This window comes from Agelaius phoeniceus, chromosome 2, assembly GCF_051311805.1.
Source record: "Agelaius phoeniceus isolate bAgePho1 chromosome 2, bAgePho1.hap1, whole genome shotgun sequence".
Taxonomy (NCBI): Eukaryota; Metazoa; Chordata; class Aves; order Passeriformes; family Icteridae; genus Agelaius; species Agelaius phoeniceus.
In genome coordinates, this window is record NC_135266.1 from 17067253 (window position 1) to 17092350 (window position 25098).

At 40.4% G+C, this 25098-nt stretch overlaps 1 protein-coding gene across 2 annotated transcripts in view; it reads right to left on the minus strand.

Annotated features, from left to right (window-relative positions):
• Nucleotides 1-25098, minus strand: part of REPS2 (RALBP1 associated Eps domain containing 2) — a 96527-nt gene that overhangs the window by 5504 nt on the left and 65925 nt on the right. Inside the window, exons 14-17 of one of the 2 annotated variants that reach the window (XM_054627849.2) lie at nt 16893-16957; nt 5089-5172; nt 2413-2558; nt 185-290 (exon numbers count right to left, since the gene is read on the minus strand). In XM_054627849.2, the coding sequence (XP_054483824.2) occupies nt 185-290; nt 2413-2558; nt 5089-5172; nt 16893-16957 (401 nt within the window). The remainder of the gene's footprint in view (nt 1-184; nt 291-2412; nt 2559-5088; nt 5173-16892; nt 16958-25098) is intronic. The other variant, XM_077172860.1, reaches the window with a different exon arrangement.

Genomic DNA, 25098 nt, shown 5'->3' on the forward strand with positions numbered 1-25098 from the left:
GCTGAAGATGGAAGCAAGTAAGACCTGACCCAAGGAATGATGGCAATGTGTTCTCACTAAAAGCTTTCATCTCTGTTCTTATTTCAACTACTGTCCTATTTTTTGCTCTGATTTCAATACTGCTGGAGGTGACACAGAACTGATTGCAGGGAGCTTTGTCACTGATTTTCAATGCATTCCTTACCTTCAGCTGCTGCTGGAGCTCACTGTTCAACCTGGCGAGCACAGCATTGGCTTCTTTGTTTTTTCGTATAGCGGTCTGAATAGCCCTTTTCTGCTTGGAAGACTGTCTGCCAGACAGATAAATACAAGACATTTCAATTAAGAGTCTCAGCACTGGCTGATGCCAGAAGAGCAGCCACCCATTCTGCATAGCTCTCTGCACCCTGGACTACATGTCAAAGACAAGGTACAAACTACAGATTTAAGAGAAGAAAAATGTAACACTGAAATAAGATGCCCGAATTGAATGGAATATTTGAAACTTGTTAACCTGAATGACAGAAATATTTTAGGCTGTCTCAATTATTTCAAGATCATTGCATTCTCATTGAGCTCAAGAATGATCCCTGCATAGCTGCTTTTATTGCAGTATCTTTGCATTAGCTGTTTTCAGAGACTTGTAGAATTTAAAGAGTCAGGAGTGGTTAACAGAAAATTCAAAAATCATTCTATACAGACAGAAAGGACATTGGCATGAAAATTCTGTCTCAGAGTTTTGCTGATTCTGATGTTTCTTTACTTCAAAAATTAATACTTTTATTCAAAGCAGTCATTTCCACCAAAACCATCTCACATCACAAACAGGAAGATGACTGATTGACTTCCTCAGCTCTTTTGCTGCTAACATAAAGGATGTACCTTTTTTATTTTAAGAACTTATTTTATTAATTAAGAGTTTTTATTGCTTCGTAGGCTGTGGTAACTGATCTGGAGGATATGACAGCTATGCAGACAGGTATAAAAAGAGACAGCTGTAGATAAGGACCAACCTATTCAAAGCAAAAGAGATAACAACAGCAAAAAAGAAAGAAAATACAGAAAATACTGACTGAATATCCAAGCCCCTTTCCAAGTAAATTATCTTAAAGTTTTACATGAGGAAGAGCTCATGTAAACAAGAGCTCTTTAATGCCAGAATAGATCTAAAACAGATGCCCTATTTAAATATGGTCCAGTGGCACACAGTCCCCATTAGCTCTTCTCTCTTAACAGAGATGATGACACTGATTTTTGCAATAGACTCTCCTCAGCATGGTGACACGACTTTATGCTGTTATCTTCCAGTGAACTGTCAGTTTTCTGCTTCACTATTTTCCTGCAAACTACCCTCCATAGTCTATAAAGTAATAAATGATAGGGAAAAAAATGAAAGCAGTGCAATATATGTCTGTGGCCATTTTAACATTTTAGGAAAGATATAGACAAGACAGGATTGAGATGTTAACAAATGCTGTTATCTTTGAACCACTATAGAATATGTACTCCCAAAGCACAAAATAGTACTTTAAGAGCATCCTAGGAGTCTTATTACTTATTCTAATCTCCAATTATGCAGCACAGATTCAGTCTACTGATAAACAGTCTGCCAAGAAACGCTCAATTGATTTGGGCAGCATGATTTTGTTTCAGACTGAATCAGATGTCTTTTGCAAGGCCCTGGGTGATGGTGGGGTATAATGTTTGCACAGTGCTTCATCTGAAGGAGATGCACAAACCCAACAGGGTTTCAAGTGCCTTTGCTTACCACTTGTACAGCCCCTTCTCCATCACTATTAAATACACATAGAGTGAAATATCTGATAAGTCAGCTGACAGCCTTGACAGCTGTATTTACAAGAGCAAACAACACACGTTGGTTTGGCCATTATCAGACCAGTGGTCTGTGGCTCATCTCACACCAGTGACAAGCCCATTTCCAACATGCCTCACAATGAAAAAATATCACAAGGATATGACCAACACCAAGCATTTCATAATTCAGCTTCCTAGGCAGTTTTTGGTTATATCTGTCCACATGAAGGAGCAAATTCCAGAAGACACACGCAAGGCAGAAACACAGACCCTCACATATAAGACAAGTTGTGTTAGACAAGTTGTGTAGGCTTGCTCCTCAGCCATGTCTAGCAGGTACAGAAGTAGGACACCTTTGAAGAGGTTATCTACGTATCAAATACCACTGACAGTCACTACAGGCTTAGTCTGCTTTTGAGAAGACTGAGGTAGATTTCAGAATCTACAGAAGATGTAGATTTCAGAATGCAGACGTAGATTTCTGATGTAGATTTCAGAATCTGTATCTTGTGAAGCATTCTCAGAAACAGAACTATTAAGTGCAAAATTATACAAAGAGCAAACCCTGCTACATCAGATCTCATGCTGCACTTTGGCATGCTTGGTACAGGCTTTTACTTTTGGACTGGGAGGTGAGGCTTGACTGCTGGCAGGGAAGAAGTCACATTTATAGTGGGAGAAAGCTCAGGGGTCTCCAGCCCTTGTGCCTCTGTCCGGAGCTTCCTGCGCGCGGGTTTGGAGGGTGGCTGAGCAAGAACAACCTCCTGAAAGGAAAAAGCACAGCAACATTAAGTCAGGCCATATGTGTCCCATCATTCAGCTAGAAAAATACTTGTGTCACATAAATTGCTGACAGCTGGTTAAGATTTCATAATTTAAAGACGTACAGAGCTTAATTCCAATTTGGTAATAGCCTCTCAGGTTTCTGACTTTGAATAGGGAACAATAACTCCTGCAATCCCTTCATGAATGAAAGGGTGTTTTACCTTCATCTGGATGACAGGCTCTTCACAACTGGGCTGTACAGCTTAGTGTGCATTGGGTGGAGGTGGAGGGAGAGGTATAAACACATGTACTAGCCCCCAGTTGACCCAAAAGCATTAAAACCAGAGCAAGATTTATTTTTGACTATGCTCAGTTTGAAAGAATCAATAATTAATCACTTGCATATCCCAAATCACTGCCTCACATGTCTGGCATGGAGCCTCTCCCTTCTCCCTTCCTCTCTTACATGAAGGAACATTGAATATAGTTTTGAAATACAAATACATTACATTATCCATGCAAAATTAACATGTTGAAGTATAAAGGCCAGCTATTTCTCTTGATAAGTTACATCAGAGAAATAGTCTGTGTTTTCTAGGTAAAGCAGTCTTGCATTTTTATGACTTCGGTCGTAAGAAGTGTTTTCATTATTATAAATTAAGACATCCTTTCTTTTGCAATGAGTAGTTGTTTTACCACCTTATAGCTGATTTAAATTACAAATATAAATGTATCCTCTTTAGTGTATTTTATTATTAGATCAATTTCACAAGGGATATAGCTATTACTGCCTCATTTCATGAATGAGAAAGCTAGGACTCAAAAAGTTGAATTGAGACAGGTTTTTTTCAGCATCAAAGACAAAACCAATGACCAAATTTCACTATCACACATTTTACTGTGCTAGACTACCTTCACTACTGTGTTTTCACCAAACGCTAATAAAATAAGAAGAAAATAATGACAAAGCAATTACAAGGAAAACAACCAACACTGTAGTAAGCAGCCTGACTCACAAGAAGAGACTTCTATGAGTGATAGATACAAAATGTAACCAATATAAGACCACGAATCATTCATATCAGAAAGATTGCCATTATAAAAAGAATTTGAATTATAAGGAAAAAGGTTTAAACATTAAAAAAGAGTTTTGTAATTACTGAAAAAAAAATCTAAAAATATTATCAGATGTTCTGATCAGGATGTCAGCACATCATGACTGCACAGACCTCTGGTAATGCCATGCTCTGAAATCCTCTGCACAGGCACAGCTCCCTGCAAGGGTGGAACACGCCCCATACAGCAAGGGGGGAACTTGCATATGCCTTCCACAACAGTAATACCCAACACACAATGCCAGTCTACCTCAAACCCTACCAAATCCAGAGGGTAACTCCCTCTCCCCTTTCAAACACAATAGTATAAGCAATGGTCCAAGCAGATCCCTTGGCAGGGGCTCTTTGGCTGGTTTCTGCTGCTGCACCAGGCTTTGGAAGGTGGCTCAGCAGTGCAACAACCACCTGCCTCCCATACCCCACAGCCTGGGGCATCACTGCATTTTAGGGAACCAGGTGGGATGAGAGTGAGCATGAGGTAGGAGCACCACAAAGACTTCATTTCCCTAGGACAGCAAGGAAAGAGCAGGGCCAGGCTGGAAGTAGCATATGATGAGCACAAGCAGAGCAAGGACACTGCCCAGAAAGAACAGTCACATGCAAAAAATGATGACACTGGACCCCCCCATGTTACACTAAGAAGTTGTGCTCCCTAGGCAAGGTACATCCAGCACCTGCCAAAAGTTCTTGGTTGGGCTGAGTAAATGTCTTGCAGGTTCTCCCTGGCTGCAGGAGGGGCCAGAATGGGGAGGATCTGTATTTGCCCCCTATCCAAACCTGTTCTGGCTGGGGCTGGTGGAAGGAGGTGGTCAGAGCATGATGAGGAGAGGGAAAATGCTCACAGCCACTGCTAAGGCCACTCCACCCCTAAGCAAGGCCCTTTGAACTGTGCTATTTTAATTTCAGTGCTTACTTTTTACAACTGATAGGTCCATACAAAAACATATTAGAAACTGCACATCTTGAGCAAATCTCTCCTAGTCTATGTACATTTAGTGGCAGATCCTGACCTCTGGCAAACAGGTGTTTACATCAAAATCAAATCCTCAATAACTGAAACCAAGAAGTGCATCACAATTTGGAGGAACTACAGTGAGACAGGGCTGGAGTACAATCAAACTCTTTTTTGTTTTCCCTAAGGCTCCACAAGCCCCTATTGATTTGAAATAAATGGCAAGCTGTCACTCTCAAAGCACATGCATCAATGTGTACATACTAAGAGGTTTCTTAATGATTTATGTGAGTTGATACCACATATGATCACAGTTCTCCTCCAGTGTCTTGACCTCCAGAGAAGGTAAACATGTAAAAACATAAACCTAACCCTCTGTTTAATTGCTTTTAAACTTAAAACAACCACATCTGTTGATTAAGGAAAATCACTCCATAATGGTACAATGTGTGCAGATCTCACCTTTTTTGCTGAACTGTTTTCTTCTGCCTGTGATGAGGGTCTGTTCATCTGAGGATGTAATTCAACCTCAGATGGTTGCTCTGTCTGCAACAACAAATCAGTCATTGCTACACCCAGAAAATGACTAGCAGTCACTTAAAATAAAGTCAATGAAAGAAAATGTTACACACAAAAGAAAAGTTACTTTAACAATTCAACAGTAGGGAAAATTGAGATCTAGGGTGACAGCTGAATGGATGACATATGTCTTTTGCAGATTTTTAATGAAACCATATTCTTGCATTTTATTGTGCTGGGAAAATGGGAGAAAAGGTTTTTAGTGAAGCATTAGGAACCATGTCTCTGAATGTAAACAATCTAGTACCCAGAATTTCTTATAGAATTATCATTATGGCCTAAATACAGTGAAAAAATAAGAGAATAGAAAAAAGCTAGAAAGACCTTGGATATGCTCTGTCACCTTATTATCACCTGAAACCAATGAAAATTCACAGGAGTAAGCCTCTGTCTTTGAAGTTTGTGAGGCTGGAGTGACAAAGCCAGTATCATACCAAAAATTCCAACAAAGGTACTGAAAATACAAGTCATAAAAAAGCAGAAAAGTCTTCCCTCCTCCCTTCTCACATTTCAAGCAGAAACGCAGCTGAAAACCCACCACCCAGATCTACACATCTGCAAAACAAAACACCTGATTCCCCAAAATATCTGACTGAGAAGCAAATTAAAGCAGAGGATTAATCACTTGCTTTGCCTCTTATGAAAGATTTTTGCACCTTTTGATTTCCTCCACCAGGACAGGGCACAGCACCGGCGAGGGTGGCAGGATTTAGAACTGCCTGTCCCCAGGTGCACAGCAGCAAACATGGCATTGTAAACATGGTGTGGCTGTTTTCTGTCCAGAACTGATGGGCTGGCTCTCCAGGATGGGGAAGGCAGGTAGGAGCAGGAGGTTGAGGCTCTTGGCACTGACAGACAGTCAGACAGACAGCCTCTTCTCCTCTTTCCCAGCTTCTGCCAGGTTGGAGCCAGGCTGGCAATGGCCCCCAGGCAGCAGGGGCAACCTGCCATCCTGCTCCCTCCTCAAATGAGGATCATTTCTACACAGGTGCAATCCTGTGTTTAAAACCAAGTCCAAGGCAAACCTCAAACTTTTAAGGGGCCAGGATTTTAGCCATAATAACAATTTGTTGCACACCGAAGAACCTAAATCACTGTTGCCAAGAGGTTTCTGCACAGGCCCACCAAGCTCTGCAGCAGTCACAAGTTCCCAAGTGCCTAACTGTAAGTTAAATAAAAACAACAGAAAGCACTGAATTTGGTACATTTAAAAAGGAGGAACTTTTCTATAGCATTTTTATTTCTTCCATAACAGACACAGCAAGAGCTGTACAAAAAGGTGCAGGGGCAATGTGGTTCTGTGGTACTGCTCATTTCCAACCACACAGTATCAAACATTGCACAGAGGAGAAAGTTTTGAAACCAATTTCTTTAAAACACATGTGAAATTCCTCAGGAGAGAGGGACTGAGAAGATTTCTCTCCCACCCTTTTTTGAGTGTGCTACATCTGCAGTGTTACCTGATGGTTAAAAAAAAACCCAAAGAGCCCCTCACACTATAATATTTCCAGTATTTGAATATGAATATCTTAATTTTTTAAAATTTTAATAACTACTGGATACATTTGAATTTTGAAAAGCTTTTTATATATTGAAAGTCTTCCTCTGTAAATGTAGATTTGTGGTCAAATAGAGTGAAATGGAAAAAAGCAATTTTTTTTGTGCATCTATAGAAATCAAAGACCTTTAAAAGTCCATTGAATGCAACAGAATATTTCTTTATCAGCAAGCTGAATAGCCCATAACCTCCCTGATTTCTACAGTAGCTTTTTATATATTTGAAAGAAATGAAGGCTCTAAGCACTGCTAACAGTAGCCTGGCAAAGTCCACAAGGGTTTCATGAATGATCTGGGGATGGCAAAGCTCAAATAATGAACAGAACCACACAGTAGGTCTGGACCACATAAATTTGATGACCCATTCATTCATTTAGGGACAGCAAGAGTAAATTCAGCCCTTCAGAGGGATATGTAATACAAATACTATAAAGTCCTCATGGTGTAGCTTTGCTGCACAACACGTAAAAGTGCAAGGGTACAGGAAAGAGAGCTTTTAATGACCCTTTAGTGACAGGGAGCACTAAATACCTGCCTTAACCTGGCCAGGCAGGCAGTTTCTGGTGCTCACAGTCTTGTTAGAGTCTACACTAAACCTTGCATCAAAAACAAGAATATATTAACTTATTCCACAGAATGGATAGGAAAAAAAAACAAACCCTGACCAACTCCATGTTATTTATGTATAGATAAAAACTGCAGCTTTGAAGAACCAGTTTGTTCCAACAGCGTAGAAGTAACTGCACAGATTGGTATTTTATGATGCCAGTTTCAAATAATCAGAAAAATTGAAATCATGGTCAGATAAGACGCCTAGAGAGGAAAGAAAATTTAAAAAAAAAAAAACAAAACAGAACACAGACTTTTGCAGAACCATCCTCTCTTTTTTCCTTTTTTTTTTTTTTAATGGTCTCATTGCAGGAGAGTACTGTTTTAAACCAAAGGGAACTGGAAAGGAAAAGAAAGGGTAAACCTTGTGTTCTAGTGAAGGCAAATATAAATCACAGTCAAAATGTCAAAAAGGGTAAGATTTCAAAATCTGTGAGAGCAGGACATTTTTTGTAAGCTGGGTGCTGGGATGTGTCTGTCAGGGCCAGCCTGCAGCCCATGCTCAGGGCTGTGGTTCCAGATGGCTGTGGCTGGGTCACTGGGCTGGCCACATCTCCCTGCTGCCAGGACAGGAGGACTGCAAAGTTCAGCAGCCAGCGGTGCAGGGGCAGGTAAAAATAAAGAAATAGCTACATCTGGCTTAAAAAAACCAAAAAAACACCCAAAAAAACCCTACCAACAAAAAAAACACCAAACAAACAAAAACCAAAAAACCAAAACAAACAAAAAGAAAACCAAACAAACCAAGACCAAATAAAAAAACAAAAACCCCAAAACAAACAAACAAAAAACAACAAAAAAAACCCAAAAATCGCCCAGTTCTGGTGATGCAGCTCCTGCATAATGAATCAAGCCAAGCGACTGCCATGTCCCTAAAGTGCCACCTAGCGGCCCCTGGGACAGGCCACTTCTGAGCGCTTGGCACACGCACCATGAAAAGAAGGTTTGGTGCAGCCCACCCAACAAAGCCCTCTCTGGAAGGCTTTGTGAATACATCTGCAAGCTGATGTGTCCCCCACATGGTCCCCACACAGATCTTAAAGGAAAAATAACTCTTGCTTTTTCTTTTGGCAGAGGGATTCTTCACAGATTTCCTTCACTGATTTGGATGTGGGGTATTTGTAGCCTGCTGGTATTGGGCAGACAGAGCTTGACTCAGCAGTACTCTGGTCCTCTAGTGGAGTACAGGAAAAGGATGTCCTTCAGGAGCAGCTGAGGTGAATTCCCTTTAGTTCTTCATCATTTTAATATCATGCTTAGCATAGTGTGCCCACAACTCGTTCAGAAACATGGCAATAAATTACCTCCCTCCAATCACAGAAACGTCTTAAAATTTTCACACAATTATTTTCGGGTTTAAATTCTTCACCATTGGTTTATTAATTATAAATTATGCAATATGGTCTTCTAAGGGAAACTCCATTTATGGTAGTGCAGAAGTGCTTTGATGAAGGTGTCTCACATCCTCAGAGTGGAGTAAACTAGTGACGCTGGGAACACTGCTGTGCTATCTGGTATAGCTGGGAACACATACAGTGTTACAGGAGATGGGCAAAAGTTCTGGTCTTCTGCACTTCTTATAGTGCACTGCAGAGTCTGCAGACCAGGTCTGTGGGTATCTTGATTTTGGGAAGCAGGGTAAGACACCACAGAAAAGAGCGAGAGGGTGTTCTTATTCCAAATCTGCTAAAGAGATTCTCTTTGCAGAGACCAGTCCAATTATACTAGCAGACAGTATCTCCTGTTTCCTTAGCACAGTCTTGACTTTTCTAGGAATAGCCATACCCTTCTCATTCTTATGGGCAGAAGGTAGACCTGGCCAACAAAGTTTCTGTGCAATGGCCACAGATAGAGCCCAACCTGCAGCCTATGGCCAACACTGAGCATTAGAACAAATAATTCCTCATTGTTAAGAAGAGTATTAAGAGTTGCAAATGCTCATTATTTCATGGCATGATCCCTGAGCAGCCATTGATAATCTCCTCACCACTCCATGTGACAATACTTAACAGTTCCTTTCTACAAGAATATGTAATGCTCACTCAAGCACTGAGTGCCTCGAGAGCCTCAGATGAAAGATTTTCATAAATGTAAGAGAACACAGTATTTTAACAACTGGTTCTTCACTTACATTTCCAGTTCTTTTGCTTTGCAATGTTGGATTATATATAGATTACACACCCACTTTTCAAGACAATCCGTTACTGATCTTCCAGAACAGAAGATCTACACCAAGTTTTTGTAATTCCAGTCACCTGATAGGAATTCCTACCTTTTTTCAAGAGGTCAAGTCTACATATTCAATCATTGCCACAATTCAATTTCACCCACACTTGTGCTCCAGGCTAACTTTACACATGGAAATAGTCCCGTTGTAGTCACTGGCACTACTCGCAGAAATGAAATTCTCTTTGTGCATTCATTGGAGTAGCCCATAATCATTACCTATATAGTGCCACTGCTTAGCTTTGCAAAAAAGGTATTGAGAACAGCTTATCTGTAAGGAAAAGTAGGCTACTAAATATGCTTAACACTCTGCATGTGCCCATTGCAATCTTCTATCATCTTTGCATAAGTTCATTTAAGAGGTACTTTGCTCCTTTCTAAACACTCGTATTTTTGTGCTTAAAGCCAATTTCTGGGAAGTCGAGACATCTCAATTCCAGTTTCTGTGAGTCTCCTGCATCCCACACTGAATCATCAATTCTTTTTATTGCTTATTACAAAAACTGAAAATGGTAAAACAGAAAAAAAAAACCACAGGGATGCAAATGCAACAAGCTGCCAGGGTCTGAGTGTGCTGCCTGCTTTCTCAGCACTGTGCAGCCCTGAAGTTTTGATAAGCTTTTTCTTTCCCTGAGCTATCTGAGGGCTGGTGATAAGGTTGTGGAGAAAGGCAGTAAATACAAACAAATTGCTGCAATGTTCAGCTCATTCACAAGGAAAGAATAGGACCCAGATGGAAGCATTAACAATCTGTTTTAATACTTCAACTTCCACAAAACCAGATTAACGTAAGCTAGAAAGGATATGTGCATTCCACTAGAGATACAGGCATTGGGTTCTTAGCTTCTTTCTTTGTTGTTATGATAAATGTGAAGCCAAATTAAAAAATTGTTACAACACATTTTAATTAAGATACTCGCCTTCTTCCACTCTTCCAGAAACCTCTTTAGAAAGGATTTTACAGCATCCATCAACTACTCCTCAAATTCAATTTTAACTGTGCTACTTTCCACCACTTCTTAAATCACAATTTATTTTGTCTGGCTGTCTTAGATTTAATATATAATTTTCATGAGAGGAAGATAATCCATTTGTATTATATTAAAGTGGCAGATGGCAAAATCTTTCATGTTATAGAAGACTTTCAGTTTCATTACTGTTACATGCCTCTTCAGTACCTATTGCACGGCTTATACAACATATGTTCTTCTGCAGCCAAAACCAAGGAGATAATAAAAAAAAAACCCAACCTTTCTTTGCACAGTGGTTGTAAATGCAAGCTAAAAAATATTCCTTTCATTAAATATAAAATAGTTATTTGGGAGAGTATAAAATTGTATAAAATCATGCATAAAACTGCATGGTGCCAAAAGCAAAATATTCATTTTTTTGCAGGGGCAATTTTTATTTATGTAACAGAAAAGTTCCTTCCTGAAAAATTCAAGGTGTCCCGCCAGCACTTGAAAGTCCTCATGTAATTTTGCAGAATAAAGGAATTCCTGAATATTTTCTCCAAACAACCTTGTAAGCAAGTCCAACCTCATCCTCCATGTATCTCTGCTGTAGCCAAAGACACTGGTGTGGGGGGGACACCTGGACCATCTCCCAGCACGGAGCCTGCACGTGGCCATCCTGCCCTGGAGGCCCAGAGGTCTCAGCAGGATGGATGGGAGTCCTTCCCCACCTCTTGGCCTCTGCATGGGCACATGTAATTGATGGTTAAAAATCCAGCCTGAGCCACATTCGTGGCTCTCCACGGATTCAGCAGAATGTGGAGACATGTTAGTAGAGACAACTTTTTGAAATGGGTCCCAGTTTTCACTTGCAATTCTGGGTGATGAATGGCCAAAAAGCTTCAAGGAGCTATGAAGTATCAAGTAACATTTGGAGAGCAGAACATTTCATATGTTAAAAAGAGTACTATCTTTGCTTTCCAACACCACCAGGGGCTGTGACTGGGCAGGGTGACCCACCCATCACCCCTTGCAGTGCTTCATTTCCAGGATTTCAGCAAATCAATAACATCTAAAGGTTACAATGGCCACTAAACTGACAGCTGAATTCTGAGCTCATGTAACACAGGGAGATTTTAATCTTCAGAGCTGCACTGTATTCAGGGTACTTCAGTTTGGTAATGTTAACAGCTGCCTACCTACTCTACTTCACTTGAATGCTTTGCCTTCACCCATAATTTTTTCAGTGCCTGTCAAAATTGCCAGCATGGAATCAGTGGGACAAACACATCCCAAGGTCTCCAGAAATAAAAGTGCAGCACAAACCACTGAAACCACTGTGAATTTACAAAATCAACAGGCTTAAAATTGTGACTCTGGGAAAAGAGACCAGGAACATCAGTTTTTTCAGCCAAGATACACAGAGTTTTCTTCCAGTCCCACTGTTTTCAAATTCCCTTATACAGCACAAGCAGGACTGAAGATACGCCTTCATTGTTGGACAGGAAGATACTGAAATACAGTAATTTAAATACAGGAAAACTGATCTAATTGGGCAACATTGCAGATAGTTAGCTGATGTTGGCTAAAATCCTAAAGTTATATTTGCTTTTCAGTGTTCATCCATAATTCCTATTAACATAAATATGTTACAAAATCTCCCAGAGAAAGCAGCTGTGGTAAATGACTTCTGTAGGCTTAAAAGCCAACAGTAATAAAATATTATTTTGTTTTCCATTAGAAAAATAACAACAGGGGCTTATATGAAATGTGCATACATGTTTGGCTGCAGTTATTCATGAGCACCCAAAGTTATTTTCTATCTGAAATCTGTGTCACTTCAAATCAGCTGCATAGCTATTGTCTTCCTAATGTGATTCCTGCACCTCCATGTTACACAAATTTTCTCTGCACAGCCCTGGATCTGCACAACAGTTTTGGGGCCACCTTAATGCCATTTCTCCTTGATGATTTAAGTTTACTATCAAGTTAGGAACACAGGATGAAGAAAACTTACCAAGCTGCTGAAACCCATTCTCCACAAGCCCAGAAAAAAACCACAGTAGTTATCTCCAAAAGCTGCAGGTTATCTGTTCTATATACTACAGCATGGCATGGGAAATAAGCAGAAGTAAGGCACTGCCAGTATCCTAAGTCTACAACAGCTTGTAGGATATGAAATATTTATGGCAAATAAAGTTGGGAAACCGATATGGATAAAATTATCCTTAAAACCAAGAAGCTACTGCAGACTTGCTAAATGTGAGATGTGCTACTAGAGATCACAGAAGATGTCAGTGAAGTTACACACAGCCTTAAGCACAAAAGGAAAACACTTCAAAATAGCATATCTAAAAAAACCCCTCTTATCTATGTGTAAGTGCTTTTCCATACATAATTTTTCCAAGAACTCTTTACAAAATTGAGGCAAAACTTGAATGACTTTTTACAGGAAAGCAATATGAATTGATGAATCTAATAAAAGAGTTCATTCTGCAACCCACAATGTCTTACTGTAAACATCAATTCAAAATGGCTTGGGGTGCAGAGAGCTTTGGGCTGGAATTTGGGTTAAAAGATCATGAACTGAAGATAATGAGGTATCCACACTATTTAAACTGGCCTTTTGTCCATCTTTATTTACTCAGGTTATGTACAGTCACCATAGGGACCTCAGACAGAAGCATCATGGCATCAGTGTCTGGTGAAAGCTCTCAGGAAACCTTAAGCACAGCTTATGGACTGATACAAAGTCAATAAAATGCTGACTTTGGCAATGGAGACATCCTGAGAAGGAACTACCATAGCCTTGTAGAGGCCATCAAGCAAAAAGAAACACAGAGTTAAATCCACCAGCTTGAACAGCTGTCGTAGAAGTAAAAAGAGATGCAGCCACCACCTGTAAAGGTGCCTGCCCAGCAGAGTGTGGAACAGCATGGGCTGGCAGCAGCAAGCTGAGCAGAGAAGCCAGCCCTGCTGCTATTTGCCATAAACTGGCCAGATCCTCACAGCATCCCGAGACTCAAGCCTGCCACAATAATCCTGTGCATGCCCTGAGCTGTGAAGTCAAGGCCACAACAGCATCAGCTGCATCACCCTGTGCTCTGCTCACCCAGTGATACAGTCCTTGTCCCTTGTAATACAGCTGCACTATGGAAGCAGAGTTGGATGTGGACATAATGTAGGAAGTTTGTGATATGAGTAGAGATGTTTGGCACACTCTGAATAACCAGTGATTCAGTAACTCACCAAGGTTGATTATCTTGGAGGTTCTGACAGGAAAAATAATGTTTTCCTAAAGGCTGAAATAAATTCTACTAAAAAGCACTTCAACATAGGAGCAAAGTCAAAGTGCCATATTTTGCTTTCTGTATTCTGGACTTGTGATCCACTGAAATGTAACACCTACCCCTGGGTACCTCTCTTTTATGCACTTTGGTCTTTACATCCCATGAGCCCTTTAATCTCACTCTGAAGAGCCAGCTGGTTCAATCTGCTTCTCAGTCATCCATAGAAAACCATAGACCTCAGAAAAAAATTATTTCCCTCTCCTCCTCCATCAACTGATTTCCAAAGCTGAGCCAAAATAATCATAACATGAGCATACTTTAAGGTGCACAGCCACCTGAAATATGTATGGTTTGCTTCACTTCCAAGCTACATTTGTCATTAACAGTGCTTAACTGCAGGGGTACAGCAAAATGACACTAAAGTATGATTTTCAATAACATTGTTGAAAAATTAGTTAAAACAGAAATTTAAGGAGAGTTTGGTAAATCTTGAAATAAGAAAAAGCTGAATATGCAGTTTCAGCCTCATGGCTTTTCTTCAGGTCTAGATCCTGTCTCAGCTTTGAAAGCAGATCCCTTCCTCCAACTTCTCTGTGCTCTTTAAATCAAGGGCCCCACTGGACTATGGTAATCCATATGCTCACTATTGCTTATATGCTATTTGCAAAGGTCAGCTCAGCTGAATTATGACCCCATCACACACATTTCCCTACTCTCTGTTACCTGTATCAGAGAAAGGCATCCTTGAGGAAAAAATAAACAATGTGATGAACATGAAGTGTATTATGTTTTCAAGAACTGGTTTTAGATACACTTTTGAGACACATAAGTACAACAGTATTTCGATGTTTGATCAAATATCTTTAAATATCGTCAGAAATAAATTAAGTAAATGTAAGTGATGCATGTTAGCAAAGCATCAGCTGCATATTCATTACTGAGCAGACAGAGAAACCACTCTTTTTTTTTTCCTCTTAGAAATCAGACCTTTGTAATGGAGAGGACTGGATCAAAAATTCCACATGACAATCTTTTTGTGTTTATCATTTTAAGAAGGTCCTGTATTCTGCATGTCCCAGTGTAAGATGAGCACTTGGTTCAGTATTTGGTTAGGAAGCTGCTGGACATGCAGAAACAAATTAAGTTGTCACTTCCCTGCTAAGGAAACGCAACCTGATCACTGGACAAGAAAATGGACAATTAACAGAACCTTGCTTGAAACCAACAGTTTTGTTCTCTGAGAACAGGATTTGCTGTCTTTAGTGCTTTTCCCAATGGCAGCAAGAGGGCTTGCACTGCACTATGGGAAGCTGCAGCAGTGGCAGGAGGGCTGGCATAGGTTTCAGCAGCAACTGCTGCAGGCACACGACTGGGAGGTAGGGAGCTGTGCTTTGGATCTGGGATTGGGAGGTAGGGAGCTGTGCTGGGGATCTGGGATTGGGAGGTAGGGAGCTGTGCTGTGGGATCATGGATTGGGAGGTAGGGAGCTGTGCTGGGGATCTGGGATTGGGAGGTAGGGAGCTGTGCTGGGGATCTGGGATTGGGAGGTAGGGAGCTGTGCTGTGGATCTGGGATTGGGAGGTAGGGAGCTGTGCTGGGGATCTGGGATTGGGAGGTAGGGAGCTGTGCTGGGGATCTGGGATTGGGAGGTAGGGAGCTGTGCTTTGGATCTGGGATTGGGAGGTAGGGAGCTGTGCTGGGGATCTGGGATTGGGAGGTAGGGAGCTGTGCTGGGGATCTGGGATTGGGAGGTAGGGAACTGTGCTGGGGATCTGGGATTGGGAGGTAGGGAGCTGTGCTGTGGGATCATGGATTGGGAGGTAGGGAGCTGTGCTGGGGATCTGGGATTGGGAGGTAGGGAGCTGTGCTGGGGATCTGGGATTGGGAGGTAGGGAGCTGTGCTGTGGGATCATGGATTGGGAGGTAGGGAGCTGTGCTGGGGATCTGGAGAAGCCAGAGGGAAAGCTCTGCTCTCTCTTTGTGTCAGACAATGCAGGAATGTGATGGGAGCACCAAGGGGTGTGTGCTGGTAGCAGCATGGCTAATGCCATCCTGACTGGCATTAGGAAACATGCAAGCTCAAACCAGAGTGTTCTACAGTCCTCAAGGCAGAAACTGCACTCAGTGCTAGCAAGGGATGGGGAGAAGGAGAGCACAACGAGCTGCTGATGGAGCTGTGTGTGGCAACAAGCCTCTAATCATTTCTATCATAAGCACTGTGCAGTAAGAGGTGTTCAACAGCACACTGTTAAGGGTAAGCTCAAGTGATGACCATTATGGCCTACAGAAGGTATCTCACCAGCTTTTGGTAGGTAAGGGCTGTCAGCTCCCCTGTGGATTTGTTTCCTATCATACACTTCATCTAAAGGAGTAATACATGAAGCATATTGTGCCTAAGACTTAGCATAGCCAACAGCACAGAAAAATACTGTGATCCTCCATGATTTCCTGAAAGGCAAAGAATTACCTTGATGCAGACATGCATGATTATGTCAATTTGTGTTGAGCTGTAGTTGTGTCATGCTCTAAAAAACAAAACCCAAAAACTCACCCAAAATGCAAAATAAAACCACACCACTAATGGTTTGAAACTTAACAACATAACTGACATGGCATTCACTTCCTTTCAGCATTATTTTTTTAAGCCCATGGGTGCAACACACACTTCCATGCCACAGTTCCCTTAGCAGACGCCCTCAGCTTTGAAGCTCAAGAAGCAAATAGCAACAGCAGGTATCAAACCCATGCCTTCAGGCATGAAACTCATTATAGTAGACTAACTTTGCTAGCCTTTCATTTACAGTTAGGTAAATAAAAGTTAGTGGGTACATGCAAGCTCCACTGCAAAGAGGTTTAATTAGTCTTTAATTTGATGCTGCAACACACTGGCCAGACAGACACAGGAAGGAGGACATGGAACTGCAAACTGCAGATTTTCATTAACTTGGAAGCAGGAACAACTGCTGTGTCCAAGCCAACTGGTGCTAACCACTGCAATGGTAACATAAATAAACAAGTAACACACAGCAAAGAACTAAAGCTTTGTCCATACCTGAGATACAGAAGGTCGAGGGGGTAGTGCAGGTGGTGGTGGAGGCAGCCAGCCAGACCTCACAGCTGAACAGTGGGAAAAGAAGAAGATGATGATAAAAAACCCCATCCAAACCAAACTACTGTAATTTAATTCCAAATAAACCCAGAATTAATTCCCAGGATAAGTGGAAATTCCTCCTAGTGAAAAGGCAGTACACAAACAAAGCCCAGACTTGATCTTTATTGAGCAAAATCTTGTTTGAAATAACCTCATGAGTAGTGAATGAGTAGTGATTTAATTGCTGTAAACCCCCAAATGTTATGATAAAAAGCAGAGAAAGAAGCCAGTCAGCCACAAGCCCCATAGGTAAAGCAATCCAATTCCAGTTAAAGAAAACCAGAAACAGGGTCTACTTGTTCTTTGGACTTTGCTCTTTGTCATTAAAAATATTGCCCTTCTTAAAAGTGACACTTTAGCACCCAATGTAGACACTAGCATTCACTCTGGATAAAACATACTCCCTGACAGAGTACAGCCTTAAAAAGAAAACATCTGCCACAGAATTCATAGCACAGAAGCCTAAATGAACCAAAAAGTAATCCATTTCTTTGGTTTTATATTTTGTATTTGCATACTAGTACTCCATAGAGTTATTTCAAAGGGAGAAGGAAGGCAAATCCCAATGGTTTTATCAAGCCCCTATGAGACAACATAATGTCAGCTTTGAGTTTGAGCCAGCAAAAGGGAGGGTAATCATCATGGAAGTGTATGTTGTAATTTTTAGTTTCCTTAAAATACCTAAAACCCATTTGGGACAAAACTACAGGATAGATGACAGCTTCCAAAGGCAGCTGTGAGGAGGCAGAGAGGAGGACTAGGCTGGCCCAGAGACATCCACCAGCACTAACTGGGTTACTCTCCCCAAGCTCCTGTTGCACTGAATGCTCAGCACTTGCTCTGGCAAGGACACCAGACATTCCATCTTGCACTGGTGTATTTTTGTGTAACAAAAAACCTCCAACAGTATTCAACTTAGAAATGATCTTTACCACAATAATGCTAAGCAATTACATTTATACACTTTCTATTTCCATACATATTTTAAAAAGACCACAAAGATCATTAAGAGCTGTCTTATAGCTTAGCCATTTACATATTTTATACACCAAATCTAAAAATGTCTATTTACAGCTCCAGAGACTTATAATACACTGGTGGGATTTTCCATTTTCTCCTTTATCATCTCCTGTATCTTATAAAATGAAGCCTAATATGGCACACAATACCAAAGAGAGAATTAAAACAACTAAAACAGAACTGAAGTTATGCCAGGGAACCACTAACACACCTACAGGTGTAAGAGAGATTTGAAAAAACAGTCATCAGGATCTTTCTCTTGTATTTAATTAGTTGTGTTTATAAGACCATTGCAATAACAGCATGATGTAGTAACCACATTTTCCATCTCTCCCATGCAAGTGATCTTTAGAAAGGAAGAAACATTCCTTTCCTTTAATCTGAACTTCAGGTTGTTACTTCATTTATCTGGGCACTGGCAGTGGCTTTGGCTTGTTACAATATTTGAAAACAACACCCAGCTCAGACACCACATGCTGGAAAAGCATCTCCTGAAGTCATTGGACATACTGCGAAACTCCATGAGTCTCTTGGGATTTGGCCCACAAAATTCCAAAGGGAAAAGTAATTGTTCCATAAAATAGTCCAATGAAAAAAAACACATCACCACACAAAAAAAGCCACCACACAAAACCTTCTTTAGCTTTCAAAATGCAACATATATGAATCTAGCATTAAAGAAGTTAGATGCTTACAACATGTGCATTTGACCCAGTTTCCTCTTTTTAATCCTAAAAATTCTAGCTTAAGCTACTCATGAAATATTCATAGAATTCCTGCTGTTGCAGAAGATCTTTGGCCTGTTGTTAGAGGGAAATCATGCTTATGTGAGCACAATTACCAGCAAAAGTTAGCTGACTTTGGAGGACTCATAACAACTTACAAAAAAAGCCCCAAGCTTCAGCCTTCTCTGGTGTCACTACCCTAAAAGAGGGCAGTAAGAACAGACACTCGTGGGTTTTCATGTGCTTTGGAGGTGACTTGTACTCTCCAGCTATTCCAGAATAGCCTGGAATAGGGCTCTTCTCTCCTTCCTGGGACAGTGCCTGGCACAGACCAGCTCTTGCTGTCAGAGGTGGCAGCACCACTTACCTCAGAGCAAACACAAAAACAGGGGAAGGTCTGTTTCCAAAATAAAAGCAAGTACCCTGGGGCCAAGCAGCAAACAGAAAAATAGACAAATGTGCTTCCAGGTGCACACTTTAAGAGATTGGAGAAGCTGATGTCCCTGGTCTTTGAACACAAGACTTCACCCTGTGCAGAAGCCCAGGGAGCTGGATGGGCCTTGCACAGCTCCTCTTGCTATTGAGCAACTTGCTGGCATTCAAACCAGGCTGAGCCACAGAATCGTGGAACAGTCTGGGCTGGAAGGGACCTTAGAGTCAATTAAACCCCCCTGTCACGAGCAGGGACATCAGACTGCTCAAAGCCCCATCATAAAAGGCAAACCCTACAGAGAGCACTGTGGAAAGCCCATGCAGGTACCAGTAAAAAAGATTTAAGTATCCATATCACATGTATTCTGACAGCATTTTCATGCACTAGTCACTCCCACAAAGATAGTGTTCTCAGTTCAAAAATCATGGCTCTCTACTCAGCATGTTTACATTTTAAGACGGATTATCTGCATGGAAACCTTCCAAGACCACTCTTCTGCCCTATTTTGGCAACAACAAAGGTCTGACAGTACTAACATGACACCACACCAGATTAAAAAAACAGGTTTTCCAATCTGAAGGTAGATTAATATTTTAAAACAAACAGCAGGCTGCAATTGTATACCCTGAGAACTGGTCATGCCATCTTATCTGACCACTCTGCCTCCAGCCTCCCTAGCAGACAACACTCAGCACTGAGTCATTATCTGTGGCAGTGAAAAATTACAATCCTAGCAACAACTCAGATAAGTCCTTTACTTATTTGATGTAGGAAGAGAAGAAGAAGGAAAAATAGGAGTTGTAACAGCTCACACAAACCTATGGAAGTAGGTCTTTAAGTCACCAGATACAGCAGCAGTGGAGAATCCCAAACTAGGATGAACGAGCCCATGGGATTCTTTAGAGCAATATAAGAGCAAGGTGCTGTACTTCTCTTATCCAATGACAGTCACTTAAGCTCTTGGTTTTCAGTATTGAAGGAAAAAACTGCCATAATACAGTGAGCTTCTGGATGCTTGCTATTTTTGAAAATTAATATTGGAACAGCAGCATATAAAACTACATTTCCTGAAGTATTTCCATGTCAGATATTTCCTGTTAATTCCCTACATGTGGATGACATCTTGTCATTTTTCAAGTGGATGCTACAGTACTGTTGGATCAAAGGAGAGCCTGGTTGCATGGTAGATTTCCATCAGTTTATGCTGCTTCAGAGTCCTGAGCTCCCAGAGCAGGTTTAATGAAACACCAACCAATTAATTTTATCAGGAAGCAAAGGGAGTAATACACTGCAATCAGCTCAAAAAGATAAGCTAACAGAATGAATTATTCTTCTACTACTATTCTATTCCCAATTACCTAAGGCTTTCCTCAGGAAAGCCAGCATTTTCACCCTTTCACTATTCTGGAGAGGTTTTTGAGATACTTTTCCTGCTTCTGTTGCCAAAGGCAGAGCACAGAGAAGTTCTGTGTCTAAGCTGGTTTCTGTTTACCTCCTTCTTCCTGAACTTCTATTCTTGTTCAGTGAAATTAGTACTTGGTTATCCCCTAACACTAACACCATTCTTTGCACAAATTCATTTATTTACATTCCTGAGAGCAGCATTAGCAAGTGATTGTGAAATAACCATTTCTCAAGAGATCTGATTTATTAATTCTCACTGCTATGTCTAAAAAAAAAAAAACATACCAAAAAACCCAAGCCAAAAAAACTGCAAAGCTGTAGCCAGGAATATAAATTTAATAAAGGATTATAGTAAGGTGGTTGTGAAATACCACTGATCCAAGGATCTGTTTCAATAATTCTTGCTAATGTCTCCTCAGAATGTAATAGCATTGCAAAAAACCCCCCTGTTTTAGACTCCTGACATTAACTTTGTTACCAGGTTTGTAGAAATGCTGTAGAAAGCATTGCCAGTGGCAGAATGACCTCTCTTCTCACAGTTAGTTTTGGGAACCTGCTCAGCCAGCAGTTTCTTGTGTCACAGCAAATGATGCACACAACTGATGTTAGAGACACACACTCTTGTGACAAGTCTGTTTCATGTGCTAACCATACAGAATGTTATTTGTACCTTGAGTGAGTGGAAAATTATCCATGTACTTTCCAAATAATTAGGAAGAGATAAAGCCAGGTCTTAAGTAATTAATGTTTTTGCACTGTGAACTCACAGGTGTGACCATTTAGGACATTGTGTGCTAACGTATCTGATGGGTCACTTCCAAATGAAACGAGCAAAATATTTTTTTGTAAATATTCTGTAGTTCTGAAATTCTGTAAATATTCTGAAATTCTGTAAAACAGATTTTTTTTAAACATCTATTTTCTGGTTTACATCATATATCCACAACATCTGTATTTTTACCTCCCTGTCCCTCATTTTCCTTAAACCATTTAATTTTCTAGTTACTGTTTTCTCTACCCTTTCCTTTTCAGTGTGTTTCTATCTGGGGACTATTTCTCCCTCCTCCCTTAAACAAAACTATCCAAGATTTTGTTCTGTCTCACTTCACGTTTAGCTTCATTCTCCACCCACAGGGAGGCACAGTCCCTCCACCTACCTCCTGCAGATCCATGTTGCCAGAGCTTCTCCTTTCTGGAGACCTGGGGGGCAGAGCTGGGGGTCCAGCACTGGCCATCTGTGACCACTTCCAAGGTGGACACTCTCAGAACAGGCACATGGGAGGCAGGAGGAGCAGGGGGCTGCCAGGGATCACCCCTCTGGTCCCTCCTGCAGCTCACAGACTTCTTGGGGACATCTCCAGGGTCTTCCCCACAAGGGAGGCACCCTGACCCCTGTTCCACATGAGACACAGCAGATCCTGTCTTGTTGAACCTATAAAGCTGTTCCATGATGGATGAGCATTTTTTCACAGAACACAGTAACCCCCATGGGATCATGAAAAAGGTCAGTGGGGTTGGTAGGGCTAGTCAAGAGCATTTCAACCTTCACAATTTTCTGTAGAAGAGTTTTTGGATTAAAATTTAATTTTTAACAACCTGCAACAGGATGAAAATAGACTGCAAATCATTCCTCAATCCCTGAAAGAGCTAAGCTTAGATAAATGGGAAAATACAATTTTTTAAAAGTTCAATTCATTCACATAAATTGTAAAAATAGCAGCTACACTTGAAAGGCTGGTAAGAATCACCCCAGTAAATTGTCCAGACTCAGCCCTCATATATATATATAAAAATCTAAAAATGCAAAAATATGTTACCCCATCAGAAACCTATAATGCAATAACTATTCATCCATATATATCCTCACTATTTTCTCCATCTTATTTAACCTTGTGTTCCTGTCCAGTTGGGCAAAGAAGTTACACAGTTGTAAACATATAAATCCTTCATAAGAAATTCTAAAAGGGTGACAGGCACAAAACTCTTCCATTCAAATCAGAAGGAAGATATGAATATTTTATTCAGAATAAGCTCAGTTCAGTAATCAAATATATTCTGAAAGGGAATGGGACTAGAAAAAACCAACAGCTCCAGTACCAGATCAGGGCCTGAGTCACAAAAAAAATTAAAATTTTCTGAATCAAGAAAGTATTTTTGCAGCATTTATTTTAAAAATGTATTTCATAGAGAAAAATACAAATAGCAGCTCAATTTTTGTTCTCTGTGCTCTATGTATAGGACATTTTTAATTTAAATTTGTCACAACTCATACAACCATTTACTCACATGACTCTACACTTCTCACTTGATTAAGCTTGCAATATTAGAGCTCTTGTGCACTATGCAAACAATAATTTGTGAAATGTCGTATTTGGTGAGGGTATTTGCCATTATATTTTCTCTAAAATAAAATTCCTTCAAAAGTAAATTTTCATCTTTCTAATTTAATGTTTAATGGTCTGATTAATAAACAAAACACAGTAACATGCAAGACAGTACAGCATTACAGCACAAACAAAATCCCAAGAAAATAGCTGGATTTTACTAAATCAAGACTAATGTAAAAGCAATGAGAAGAGGGAGTCCTGAAAATTAATTACTTAATTAAATTCAGCCTTGAAAAAATAACATTACTTTTCTAAGTTCCCCCTTGTCACTCTGGCTTTCAAATTTTTTTAAGAAATCTGTACTTTTGGTAATACAAAAACATAACTTCACCACCCATTACTAGCTTGTCTCTAGCAACTACATCTTTCAGACAGCTAACCTCACTGGGCACAGACATTTCCTAGCAAATACAATTAAGGATAAAAGAATACAGAAGATAATACAGTAATCATGCTTATCTAGGTTAATTTTTGTAGATTTTTTTGTATTCAGTTTCATGTACACAAAAGGGAAAGTCACTTGCATTTGGCTCACTAAGCTAAAAAGACAATCTAGCTGAAAAGATATTCCTAAAAACAACTGGGACAACAGTATCATGGTAACTGTTTGGGCTTGTTTGTATCAAAACATCTATGACACCACAGCAACAATAATTTTAATTCTCAAAATCCTCTTTCCTACACAGCTATGAACTGTTTCATTTTACATGTAGACTTAAAACCGTTCAGAAATACAAAGAATTCGACTTAGGCAAATATAAAAAAGCTAAGATATCTCAATATACATTTAAGTATTCACAAATCCCACACCTGGCAAACAAAACCCACCAAATCTGTAAGCTAAAGGAAAGGATGTACTAATTGAATGGAAGTCTGATGAAGTAAAGAAGTAATGAAAAGTCTTCTTCTAAGGTATGAAAAAGAGGGTAAAGTGCAATGCTGAACAGTCTTCCTTTAGCACTAATGAAAATGAGAGGGTGCAGGAAGACAATTGTACTGACAGAGTCTTAATGACACAAGTACCACTTCAGACTGCTTGGGAAACACCCATGTGAAGGAATACAGGAGTGATGTGGGGACACACTTATATCACTGATGGGAATGCTGATGCACACCAATAAATTCTATTCCCTTGTTCCCTTCCTGTGAACACCAAATTAGAACAAACAGGACGTTTTCTTGTCTGGCAGCCATCACTAGCCCAGCAATGCCAAGTACCATTTACAGATCTGACTGTAGTCAGGAAAATATAATTTGTGACAGAAAATACTGCACTTGCATAAAATGTTTGCTGTGTTTCCACCTGATCAAGTGTGGAACTTAACACCTTACATTTTAAAAGGGAGAAAAAAAGCCCAGATACTAGTCCCTTGTTGCTGGCTGGAACCAGCACCCCAGAAACAGAGAATCCAAGCTACAGTGAGTGTTTCCTTAGAAGCCTACGTCAAAAATGGTGCCTGCATTCCACGTGTCCTTCACCACAGGAACAGCCACAGCAGGAGGTGAGTTTCCAAAGCAAATGAGTGACGAAAACCTCCAGTCAAAAATTCATTTGTAAATAGTTATATAGCTGTTTTGTTCAATCTGCTTCCAGATAACACAAAACTACACTGTTTATGACAAGCTTGTTTTTTCATCAAAGCAAATTCTCTTTTCCTAACAAATATCCTTTGTTCAACAGAACTGTTAATTAAAAGTAGTTATGCAACTCAGAAATGAAACTAAATGGGAAATAAAATGTATTTCAGAGGGAACTGTATGAATCTAACAAGACTCAGACTGTTGTCACTGCCCAGAAGTAAATTCTTTATTGGCTGTCATGGGTAGCAAACAGAACTGAACAAAACATCAGAAGACAATGCATGCATTTTCAGGTTTTAACACTCAAACTGAGACTGGCCCCAGCCCTGGAGCTCCCTCAAGGCAGACTCTAGCTTACTGCTGCTGTTGAGGCTAGAAGGTGCTGGGGCTCTGCTGCAGGATCTCTGGGCTCTGAGCTGCCCCAGTTTTGGCCCCCTCAATACCCAGGTCTTACTCTGGGAGCTCTTGGCTTGTGTCTGACTGGAGACTGGGCTAGGGGAGAAATGAAGAAGTAAACTAGGTCATGTATGCATTTAAAATGACATTTTTGTTTCTAC